Below are 13,438 nucleotides of genomic sequence, written 5' to 3' on the forward strand. Positions count from 1 at the left end.
TTAATACTGCCTTGGTAATTATAAAAATATGTAAAATTAGATATTCAAAATGGTTTTATATTGAAGAACAAGTATACCCATAATTTTGTTTAAATAATAGCGAATTGACATGAAAAATAAGAGTAGATACTTTAATTATAAATCATAGATAATATATAGAAGGTATATATAATACGTAATTATTATTTATTTACCATACATGATATAATTTATTTGATGGTAAAATTAGAAGTAACTTATGAGTTTCTTGCAAGTTCCTTTCTGTAAAATCTACAATCCAAATAAATCTATATTGTTTCGATTACAACTCCTCGTACCAAGTTAAATTTTATTTTATACTAGATAAATGATGTAAGCATTATCCTCCCTGTGTTGATGTGCGACGGTGACTAGCGACGACTTACAATATGGGTAACAAAAGAATCTTCTCAATGAAAAATATATTTGCTTACTGTCATGGTATCGGTCAACCAGGGTCGAAGTATATTAATTTAGACGATATATCAACATCGTCTATACATCAACAATATAAATGCGAAAGTAGCTCTGTCTGTATGTTGCTCTATCACAGCCTAACCACAGAACTGAATTTGATATGAAGTAATCTGCAAGCATCTGCTTTGACGATTAAACCCTAAAATGCGAGTGAAGGCGCTGGCGAGTGAGGCCGCTAGCGTAAACTAGTTTTTTTATACATTTGACAAATAAATACCGAGTCGCTCAGTATAGTATAGCTTAATCAAATAGCCAGTACGTATTAAACAACAAAACAAACTATTTTGAAACAACAAACTAACAATATTCGACACCATTGCCGCAATGCATTCAATAACTTCTTCGTTTCCCTACACAAAAACCTATTCGTTTGAAATTATCCTCTCTTTCTATGAACATAGCGGCTAATTTAGCTCAAAGTTTATATTTGCATACCCTTAGGCGGAACGGGTATATGGAAGGCACATTGAAAGGCAATGTAGGTCGGATTGAATTTTAGTCGATCGACTATGTATTAAATCAAGGGAACAGTTTATTACAGAAATGTATTCTTGATCTGATATCAAGTACAATAAGTGATTTTTATTTCAAAAGAACAGTCATTACATACAAATTTTTACAATGTATTCTCGTTTTGTTGGCTACTAGTCGTAAATAAAATATACAAGAGGTACAATATTTTGTTGGCGTCTAAAATTCTTGATTTTAATTTTCGATCCAGGACTTCAACGCCTCGGAATCTACCGTCAAATAAACTAGCTCCTAGAGCACTGACTTGTTGAATCGATTATTATTAGACAAGTAATGGCTGGTTAAAATAAAAGTAGTCGAGATAGTTGAAATGGTGTCTATAACATTTAACTCACTGAGAATTATTAGCAATATTTTTGAAAACCAACATATTAATCTAATTACTTATTTTAATGTTGGCGAGTCAGTGCTTCGGAAACAAATATTAATTTAACTATACAATAGTTCGTTGGTTCATACATATTCATTTAACTAAAATACTTTCTTTAAAATGTTTGTAATTTTAATAATTCTCTTTCTGACGACATTCTTAAAAGGAAAACTTTTTAATGATCTTGTCTTTTATCAGAAAAATCGTATAACTTTTTCTTTTAAGTATAAGTCTTTATTTCTATTAAATGTAAAAAAATACTACCTCAGGTATAATTACGAATGTAACATTATAAAGAAAACAGTAAACTTTCGATATAAGTCACTAACGGTTGTTTTCAAAGGTGACACCCTCTTTTAGTATCAAGACTACTTGGCAGGTAAAATTGCCGTTGGCAAATGTTAGAGTATTGACAACTTTGAACATCGCCTTTTACCTTTACATTCTCATAACTGACAATACTTTTTACTACATTATATCTGATATGTCACGAATAGTAATATTTTGTTCTTTATTTAAATTCATATTGTTTTGTTTTTATAATTTTATTTAAGATACCAGTAATTCTATATCAAAACATTTAAGTACTAATAAACGACTTAAGAAAAAAATGGTTACAAATAAGGTTTTATAACGCAATAAAAGAAAAAAAATTACTAGCATATTTTTAAATATGATAACTCATAAGTGTTATTGTCAGAATATTTCGCTATCAACGAGCGTAAACACACGTCATAACAGAAAAGAAAAAATCTAGTACTGAAAAGATTTATTCATCAAAAATTTTATAAAATTTAGCGTCACCAATGTTTCATATTGTAAACTAAATTCATTTTTCACGTTCAAAGCCTAGTCTGGCCTACGTTCGCAGGTAAACGGAAGTTATTAGCGAGGTCGTTGCCCCAGCGCCGCCCGCCCAAACAAACGATCCTGATAGACAACATAATTACATTTTTTATTCCTATGGTTACTATGTGGTACGATTTATAGCGTAACATTGCATATTAAAATTTAAAAATGGAACATTGTTTAATTTATTTGTTTTATTTTGTGAACCATTGAATGATAATATTTATTTTTACTTATCGTCTATTTCAACCAGTTCGTTGATGTATTTTATACATGTAAGCTATTTTGTGTATGTTGTAAAGAAAATAGCACTAACCAATATGTACGCGTACATAGAGCTATGTGTGTTGTGATGCAGTAGTATATTGTGATGGGACATTTATACAAAAATCCGTGTGTTTTTAACAGATCTAACGTAGACTGTAACGTAAATTGGACTCGAGCTTCGAGCACAAGTTGACTACACTCAGGCTGAGTCAGGCACTCAGGCAGCCTCAGCTCATACTCGAGCCAGCGAACTAATTGACGATATCGAGCTCTCCAAGTTTCAGGCTCTGACGAACTTAGGCTTTCAAATTTCAATTTAAAACTAGAAATTCGATAGGCTGCAGTAAAGTTTTATAATAATATTATACTCGAAAAGTTATGAGTTCTTTACAAAGTTCTGATAGAGAAGTACGATCTGAAGTATTATTTAATAAAAAAGCAATAACGACAGAGCATGACTGTGACGGAAATAAATCTCTACATACGTATAACATACAACAAATACTGCGTTTAATTTAAAATATAACTAGTGGTTTACGTTACAAATATAATGTAGTATCTTACTTTTATTCTTGTCCGTTTTATTTTTACATCTCCATATATGGACCAAGGTGTTACATTAATCAAACATTTAAAATACTTAAAGAAAAATTTGGTGACAAAACGTTTAAAACAAAACAGCCATTGTTTTTGCAGTTTTTTATTCAGTGACGAAAGTTAATATTGTCTCTGTGACAATGTCGTTTCTTTAAGAAAAACACATAAGGAAATTAAAAAGGTAGGAACAAAACACTAGGGCAGTTAGTTGCAAGTCAAAAAGGCAGAAAGGCACATTAGAACAATAGACGCCTTTATACCTTTAAGAAATGTTAAAAAGGTCACTAGCTTCACGAAAGCTTTCTTCGCAGTGTTACGCTTTTGACTTCCTTAACCTTTTGCAGTTCATTTTTGGTAACTCTGATATTTACATAGATATGCTCTATGAAATATTTATCCTATAAATTAATAAAAAATCGAATAATAACTTTTTACTTATCATTTAAAATCTTAGATACAAAGACAATTTATGGCATTGATAGGCAGACGGGCAAATGATCCTGATGAGTTCATTGCCCCTTGACATTGGCGCTATGTGAAATTTTAATCATTTTTAGACAATCAATTCGCTTACAACCTTGGGATCTGAGATGTTATGTCGCTTGTACATGTAGTTAACATGCACAAGTGACAGAGAGAGTGTTCTCTCACTCACCCATTGACGATAATAAATATTGCTGCTTGGTGGTAGAATACACCATACACGATGAGCGGCTGGTACCGATAGAAATAGAAATAAGTGGTCGTGATTATCAAAATACAATAGTAATATCACTGCAGGTGCCATTCAGCGATCAGGCAAGTGATTCTAATCATTTTCGATGGTGTATTTATACTGAGAGAAATATTAACAAATCTGATTATATTTGATGGTAGAGTAAGGTGGGATTGATATATAATCATACGTATACTATTCGTTTTTCTGAAGTCATAATCAATGTTTATTTTTGCAATCAATCGAAAACCTGTTAACTTTATTAAATGTATCGCAATGCGGAGCACGATGAAATATATATTTTTTTCATTTATGTAGCGTAAAATAAAATTGATGTGATACAAAATTTCAATTTGAAAATCGTTTACCATTCCACATCTCATTGCGCACGTTATTGACGTCTGAGACTGGTGAAATAAAACCAAAAGTTCTGACAGACGATGTCTATGCGAATTACATGTCATTTCGAGCCGATGTGGCCTAGTGGATAAAAAACGTAGATTTTAAAATAAGATCGTGCGATCATGTGCCTAATTTTTTTATGTTGAATATCATTTCATGCTCTCCGATATGATCATCCTGAGAAAATGTGCATGATTTGGATTAAACGCGGTGCGATAACCAAATCGTCCTTATATAAACATTCTTTTCTGGCCAGCAGTGGAACGTTGCCCGGTTTTGTTTCTTCGACTGATTTGGAAAAAAAAATCATTCTTGTCAAACTGACTGAAAGACTGATTGAAGAAATTACTGACGAGAATATAATTAATGCACATTTGGAGAAACTGTACCTAATTGTTTAAAACTAATTACTATTACTACAACGTTACTTATAAAGTAGCAATAAAAAACATAAACTTGATTTATATGATGCATATATGTATATAAGTATATATATGAATGTATTTGTGAAGCAAGTTATCAAATTATGCAAATATTAATTATTATAATATATATAATATAATTATTTAAAACAAAGCCGAGATGGCCCAGTGGTTAGAACGCGTGCATCTTAACCGATGATTTCGGGTTCAAACCCAGGCAAGCATCACTGAATTTGTGTTTATAATTCATGTCGTGCTCGACGGTGAAGGAAAATGTGAGGAAACCTGCAAGTGTCTAATTTTTACGAAATTCTGCCACATGCGTATTCCACCAACCCGCATTGGAGCAGCGTGGTGGAATATGCTCCAAACCTTCTCAGAGGGAGAGGAGGCCTTAGCCCATCAGTGGGAAATTTACAGGCTGCTTATGTTATGTTATTAAAACATGCAGCCATTATTTCAAACTCCCATCTAAGCCGCATACAAGCATCCTTTCATACAATTTGTATATTTTAAATTAATTTCATTAAAAATTGTTAGATTCGTTATAAAAATATGGAATACTTTAGCGTAAATAGATTGCATTGTGCGCGGAAGTTTTAAGTATTGAACCAAGATAAAATTCTGGTATGAATACACCGAGTTTTCAGCTTTCGAATGAAAAATGCAGTGGGAGCTGAATGAGGCGCGGAGTGAAGCAAAAAAAAATTGTTCAGCGCCGACAAAACAGCGGTTACGTTGCCAAACAAGACGCCTTTTCATAAAGCCATATTCGCTAAAATTTATTGTATTCCTGTACGTTTTCATGGCATCGAATTAAGTTTTTTTTAAGCGCTTTAAATTAAATATTTAACGCTTTAAAATTTAACCATGTCAGCCTAATTATATTTATTTATACTGGTTTTAGTTTGTCGTTACGCTTTCATAAGTTGATGGTTTTTTTTTTCATTATTTCAAGAATGTATGGAACTATTTTAATTAATTTCGTTTCTGTTCGCGCGTTCATTTCAACTTCCGCATTTTAACGCCTGAATGAGTCACTTATTTAAGTTATATAAATTAATTTCACGACATTGCGTCCCTTACCAACGTTTGATTCTTGTCCCAAAATACCTGTAACAAAATTAAATAACAATTAGATATATATTACGAAACACTAAATCTATTGTAGAATTTTTTTTTTTTTTGTTAATGCAAACAACGTAACAGCCGCTTAATGGCCCACATTTAGATATAAACCTCTTTGGAAGGCTTGAAGCTTCTACAATCCCACTGATTCTCTCAACTGCGCTACTGGGAATAAGTTATGCGAAAATTGCAACTGTGATTGACAAAGTATTACAAAATCATAAAATTCTTTATAAATATGTCGTCGATATTATCATTGAGAAAAATTCCCACAAGATATATTTACCGACTATTGTTTCCGAGCTGGTCTGAGCCCTGTCTATCCGGATTAAGCTCAGCCGAGAATATGTACCTATGGATACAACGACGTCTATATTATATTGAATAGCTTTAAACAGCTCCGCGTTGTCTTTGTACTGAACAGCCGTTAAGCCAGTTAAGCCTACAGAAACGCTAGAATTAGCAATGCAATGTGAAAATGACTTATCTAATATTTGAATAGGGTGTAAAGCATTATAATTAATATGCTGTTATAATTCTATGATATATTATATGTGGTTTTTAAATCGTTTATGAAAGTGTTATATGACTCTGTTTATAAATATATAGATAATATATTCCTAGTTAATTTATTACTGATATAATTGACTATATAATGTAATTAATGCAATATTATGCAAGACTTATTCAGATTAAATTTAAAATATACATCATACTGTATATAAATTATAAGATAACTGCGATGCTCTTATTAACGGATTGAGCTGACCTTGACCTTTTGTTTAGTGTGTTATCAGTGTGCATTGGATAAAAATCTGCCTCATGTGTATTTCCCGAATTGGAACAGCTTGGAAGAATAAACTCAAAACTTAAAAGAAGAGGTTACATTAAAAAAAAAAACAATCCGTTTTTAAATAAAAACAAGTATTTCATTTCACTATAGTAAGGATTTTCTTAGTTAACTTTTAAATTTTTCGGTATAATATTCAAAATGATATTTCTGAATATTCGTGTACTCAATAGTACACTTTAGTTTCTTTTCATATCGGAAATTTATGCGGAGACATGAATATATCGAAGAAATAAAGATTTAAGGGGAGCTTATCTTGAAACATTCGTACTATAAAATATCGGAAACAGAGAATAAATACAGTAAGTCTTGGGGTACGATAAGAATGAAAATATTTATATAATGTGTAACTATCGTATTTCAAAACCGTCACAACGTTATATAATATGTGAAATTGGAAACAATTAAAATAATAACAATCAATGTGAAAATTCTTCAATTTGAATTTAATCAATAGAATACTCACAAACGAGGTCAACGATTTGGTACTTATACCTTAAAGTGAACCAACAGTGACGACTTTAAATTACGATATTGTTTAATTTAATTAAAAATATATAAGGTGCTCGTCGCGAATTCTTCCAGGTGAAATTAAAAAAATATTTATTTCGTGATCGTAGCGCGACCTATCGTGTCTCTAAACAAACTCAAATATACACAAAAACCATCATCGAAATCGCTCAAACCATTAAAAAGTTCAGTTACATAAAGGCATACAGAAGATTTATATAAGATGTTTCTTTTTTACTACTGACATTGAAGTTGTAAATATATATCAGATCTCGTTTATATAATTTTTGTAACAGCAACATTTGCATACGTAATGCAATATATTTTGATATGGCGTATGAGCCACCTGATGGTAAGTAATCGCCACATGTATGTAGATATCGGCGCTGCAAGAAACATTAACTATTCCTTATATGACGAAAGACCAACCTTAAGAGCTAAGATTTTATGTCCCTTGTGCCTGATACACTGGCTCAATCTCCCTTCAAACCGGAATACAACAATACTGATATGTAATACAATAAGTATTGCTATTAAGGACTATTGCTGGAGGTAGAATTGTGTTGAATGGGGTATTGGGGTAGTTTGGTTGGCTGTGAGCTGAAATGTAATTGCAATCGTCAGTCACCAAATTTATATAATAACATTAGCAGATTGTAAGCATTTCTTGGTAATGAGATAGGACGAATCAATATTTAACTATCAACGCTATCTGCGGCTATTTGAAGTGTGATACCGGACACCGCTCTATTTAGTTTCTCGATAATGAACGAAGTATAGAAAAGGAACATCATTACGCAATTTGCTTTTATCGGTAATACTTTTGACCTCATCATTGACGCCATGCACTGTTAGCTGTAGATGTTCTCATGGTTATTATCACTTCATTTTATTGTTATAAATATTTACTTAAAAAACTTTTTGTGGTGGTATTTTAATCATTCGTTAATAACGTAAAATAAATTTTTAATGATTATGATTTCTATTTAATAAATACTTTAAACTTGCATTTAATAAATTATATAATAATATATATTTTATAATATAGACCATATGGGTCACCTAATGGTAAGTGGTCACCAACGCTTATAGACATAGGCGCTGTAAATCTATTTACCATTCCTTAACATCGCCAAAGCTCCACCAATCTTGTCCCTTGTGCCTAAAGTTGCATTAGCTCAGTAATCCTTCAAACGGAAACATAACAAGAATAATATTGCTGTATGGTGGTTTAATATCTAATGAGTGGGTGGTACTTACCTAGACGGACTCGCACAAAGGCATCAATTATTAATTGAAATATTTAATTTTAATATTCGAAACGATATGAAGATCTAAATCGCAAGATGTGTTATCATCTGTACGGACTTAACTAAGCAAAAATATATCAATTCCTCGTATTGCATCTTGCATTGAAATTAAAACACGTATAATTTTATTTTCAATTGTAGTATAACCAGTCAATGGCGAAAGCGGACATTGACCCTGCCATAGTAACAACACTAACTAACTGACTCAGGTCGGATTATATTGACACCGCGTGTTACCATTTTGTCCTACGTTTACTGAATAATAGCGTAATGTTTGTCTGGTTTGGGTCAACGCAATAACGACATGAATTCGCACTATGACACTTCTGCCTATTTAAACCCACGCAAAGGTAATATTATTCCAGCATTGTTTTGCAATCGTTGAGCTACGAGTTCAAATTTAATACTTTAGCGTAGGCGGTATGTTTCCGATTCTTCTGTAAATAGAACATAAATTAATTATATATAAATATAGGAGGAACTATTTATTATGAAATTAATTCTATATGTTAAAACTGCGGACACTTCAATGGAAGTACATATTTAAGATAATGCTGATTATGATATAATCGATAATTGCTTTTGGCTTCGAACCAAGTGACGAATAATCGTTAATCATTGAGAATATAGACCCAATAGCAATAACAGCGTATCTGAAATATTATTGTTGTATACATTTCGAGTGATTAAATATATTTCCATAATCTTCTTTCCCTCTTTCTATTATATAAACAGTTCGTTTAAAAGTTTTATCTATATCAACATAATACAACTGAAGAATTTATTTGTTTTTCTGTTATTTGAACGCGCTAATCTCCGGATTTGAAAAAATATTTTTGAATTTAGTAACCCAATTTTTAAGATACTTTAGATTCAGCATCACGCTACGGGCCACATGGGATGATCAGGAACGTTTAACTCGGATGCAACTGCGCGGGGCAACGTGTATAATATATTATGAAGAAAATATATTTTATTTCGAAAGGAATATATTCATAAATGAAAGTGCTAATCCGTATCCACGACGAAAGTGACAGCAGCATGTCTAATTATAACAAATGTCATAATGTATCTTCATTTGTAGACAGAATGGCGACAACTCCTTTAAAGAGAAGAATCAATTGATATACCATAATAGTTCTTACTGTTAATAATATAAGGGTTACATGTAAATGTGATGTGCCTGGAAGTGTGGATCATCGCAAACTAAGCACTTTAAACAATTCATGTCACGGAGTTGTCACGCCGCGCCGTATCGTGATAAGTGACGCGTCAAGTGCCAAATCGGTCACGCAATTTGAATAGAATAAACAACCGTTCATCTTTGGCAACGTTTTATTTTCCGGTTTTGTGTTTGGGTTTTGAAATAGACCAATCAGAGATGCGGAAAATAACTATTTTATAAAACGTAAAAAAAAATATATATTTTTTTTAATTATACATTATTATATAATGTTGGCCGCACTTGATCCTAATGTCACGCATTCAATAGTAAATGAATTTATAAAAGTAAAGATAAAAGTATTACGAGCTACAAACATGGAAGTTGGTAGGTACTTGAATAGGTATTTGAATTCAGAACCCCCGAAATTGTCTAGTATTACAACAATGCTTATAAAACTGTTATTATGTTGCCACTTTTGAATTATTATTAGAACCGGACAATTTTCAGCGAACGAATAAAAAAAAACAAAAATCTCAACTCTTTTTCTTGTAATTTTTGTAGAGGCTTCGCTATAGCGCTGTAGCGCTTATACACCGCAATGACGACAAGGTTGGCCTCGGTCGTACAAAAAATGAAATGAATTTTCCCATTTCACGAAGCATAGTGCACCTGGCGAGCGAAATAGGAAAACTCTGAAAATAAGCTGACTTACATCCGCCGTTAGATAAGATGTTTAATACTGTATGGGGGTTTGTGTGACATCATTATGTCTTGTTAAAAATCACAAAAGCGTTCTGACGTTATACCTCTCTACGTATAATTGGTATACATTTACATAAAGGTAGTAACTACCAATAATGTAATGTTACTTAAGGCATTCTTTAGACCTGACATTTTCTGAGTGTACTTTTTTATAATTTTTAGTTAAGATCATTCAAATCAGGTATAAATAACAGATCGATTGTTTCTACAATAAATAGTATTTTTTATTTAATTAAATGAATTAAACAGTTAATTAATGTTCAAATTATATATTTTTTAATTAAAAGTAATATTGTAATTGGTTTAAATGTATATTCATAAAAAATGATTAAAGACGATTTGAAAGTACTAGAAAGCGTTAAAGGTATATAATATATTTTCTACTTCAATGAAATTCATTCCCATAACTGCATTGGTCTTAATGAATGCTGGTACAAATATAATTCATGAAATGTACATATTTCTGTAGGTCACTCGCAAACTTGAACGTGGAAAATCTTTCAAGTGTAAAACTACGCTAAAAAAGTTCTCGTTTCCTCGATTATACTTTCGAAGTACTTTTATATTGGACTTCATAAACAAACTCTCCACTTTTATAATAACCTTATATTAAATTATGAATATTCCCAAAGCACACAACTAACTTATATTTAATTTAATCAATTAAAAATGACCACTACATATTATAAAACGATCTGTCAATCTATCTTAACGCAATAAACACAAAAACAATCCAATGGATTTTCATAATGTTTTCGACAACGGAAATAATGAGTCAGAAAGACGTTTTTTGGTGTATAATTAATTAGGATTTTGTAAAAAAAATACGCCGACTGTACAAATTGGTCCATATAAACCAATAGGATTAGGAACCATGTGAATCCGGGGCGGGTAGCTAGTAGCATATTAGAACGGAAATCAGATATTATTTCAAAGTCAAAGTCAATCTTGATGTAAGCATTACAATTACTTATTGATGGTCAAAAATCCACGACCAAAGACTAACACCACATGCGAAGAAAGTGTAAAAGGAACTCGGCGGGATATTTTTGAAATGTTCACAGACTGTGAATTGTTTAAATTTTAGTGTAAGGTTTTCCTAAGGCTGTTACCACCCGCATCAGGAACGTAATTCTTTGTAAGCTAACGTGCACTTAATGCGGGCCCGCGGTGCTTTTTGCCTGAAACCGACCTGAGAACTCATTTAATTAAATTAAACACGTTTTGTAATTAAAATATTCGGAGTTCGCAATACATTTATTTGATAATTAAACAATACAAACGGTTTGTACTACATTGTTATATATATTAATGTCTTATTCAAAAGTTTTTAAGTTACATTATATATCTGGTTAAAACTGCTTTTATATTAAAAAAATATGTAAGTATGTATATATAAATATATGTTCTTGACATATTTTAAAGTTTCTTGTTAATGTTGAATTTTCAATACTAGTAAATTTGCAATTTAATTTATTTTATACTTTCGATGTAATATTTATTTATTCTATATTTAAAAAAGTTAGTAACTAAGATAATGTAGGGGGTACAATTCTTCTACCTCTATTATTTAATAAAGTATAAATTACCTCGATGGTATTTTGTATCCGTTAACATTAAACCTGATTAGAAAAATACATAATATATCAATTAATCTAAATATAATATCATATAATTCTCAAAGTTGCACTCTCGTTTTAGAACTCAATGATTAATTATAGTATTAACATTTGAGAAAAAGAGTAAATGAATTCCATAACTGTTAAAAAAAAAAAGTTATTCCAAACGTAAAGATGCGTTTCATTCAATTCAATCCATTAAAAATTATATAAACGCGCTTTTAAGATCCAATTTGAAAGTATATTTTGATTTATAACATCGTTTTTGGTCATTTTATATAAAAAAAAAGTTTTCCAACACCAAACTGTACCGCTTCTGTAAAAGTCATATCATGAACAAGCAAAGCGTTTTTATGTTAAAACCTCAGTTATGTATGTTATAAATTCAACTTTCATAGTTCATTACAATTAAGCACCCAAAAGATAATATTATTCAAATACTTGTTTGGCCTAAAGTGAGATATGTGTAGAGATTATTGTCCTAATTATGTACTTAGTACCGTTAATTCTACGGTTAATTACCTATTCAGTACAACGAGAACATAAAAAAAATGTTACCTCACATCAGACTAACATATTTTGCATGATTATAAAGATAATTTATAGAGATATATCAATAAGGAAGCGATGGCTCCGTCGAAAAAAAGAACATAGTTATATAAATAAAGTAGGTAATCGTTAATGTTACACTGTTTTATGACCACCGATCACTCTGAATTGTAAAAAAAATAAACACTTAAAAAATCAGTAATATTTACCCGGGTTTGAACTGCTATTTTCGATTAAAATTCACTTCTTCACACCACTAGGCCAACTAATCCAAACATATAAAAATAAAGAGTCTATTTTGCTTAACAAGATTATTACACAAGTTTCCAATTTTCAAACCCGTAAATTCACGAATTACGAAATTAGATTAAAATAATAAATCATGTAATTGCATACGTTATTTCGTAACGATAACAGAAATATTTATCTCGGTAGCTGTAATGGATACATCTCGATCACTTTCGAAATCAGATTGCAGTTGCATGAAACGCTTGATCAATAGATCGCGTGGCCGTGGTGACAATCTCGTACAGATGGGATGTTCAAAGATCTGAGTTCAGTGACTTGATGGATTTCTCCTTTATTAGTTACCTACAGTCGAAATAACGGTATCGCGGCTGATCGTAATTATCTATACAAGTGGAAATGACAATTTTGGCAACTATCAGTTACGTTTTGTATGATACAATATAAAGTTTTTTATGTATACAAGGGAGCAATTTATTTAAATACTGAACAAATTAAGTTTTTATGAATATTTACGGTCTATCTGTTTATGTAGATATTCTAATATATTTGAATTGAACTTTTGCAGTGTATTATTCAGGTTCAATTTAATTGTTTTCATTAAACTTAGTCAGTATATTTATTATATTGAAAAAACTAAATATTCTATAA

General features: G+C 31.0%; 1 protein-coding gene across 7 annotated transcripts in view; it reads right to left on the reverse strand.

Annotated features, from left to right (window-relative positions):
- Positions 1-13,438, reverse strand: part of Rapgap1 (Rap GTPase activating protein 1) — a 269,144-nt gene that overhangs the window by 35,768 nt on the left and 219,938 nt on the right. Inside the window, exon 2 of one of the 7 annotated variants that reach the window (XM_064217423.1) lies at positions 5,735-5,761. The exons of the other annotated variants lie outside the window; for them this stretch is intronic. Coding sequence (XP_064073493.1) covers positions 5,735-5,761 — 27 coding nt within the window. The remainder of the gene's footprint in view (positions 1-5,734; positions 5,762-13,438) is intronic. 7 annotated transcript variants of the gene reach the window in all.

Source organism: Vanessa tameamea, chromosome 17, assembly GCF_037043105.1.
Source record: "Vanessa tameamea isolate UH-Manoa-2023 chromosome 17, ilVanTame1 primary haplotype, whole genome shotgun sequence".
NCBI lineage: Eukaryota > Metazoa > Arthropoda > Insecta > Lepidoptera > Nymphalidae > Vanessa > Vanessa tameamea.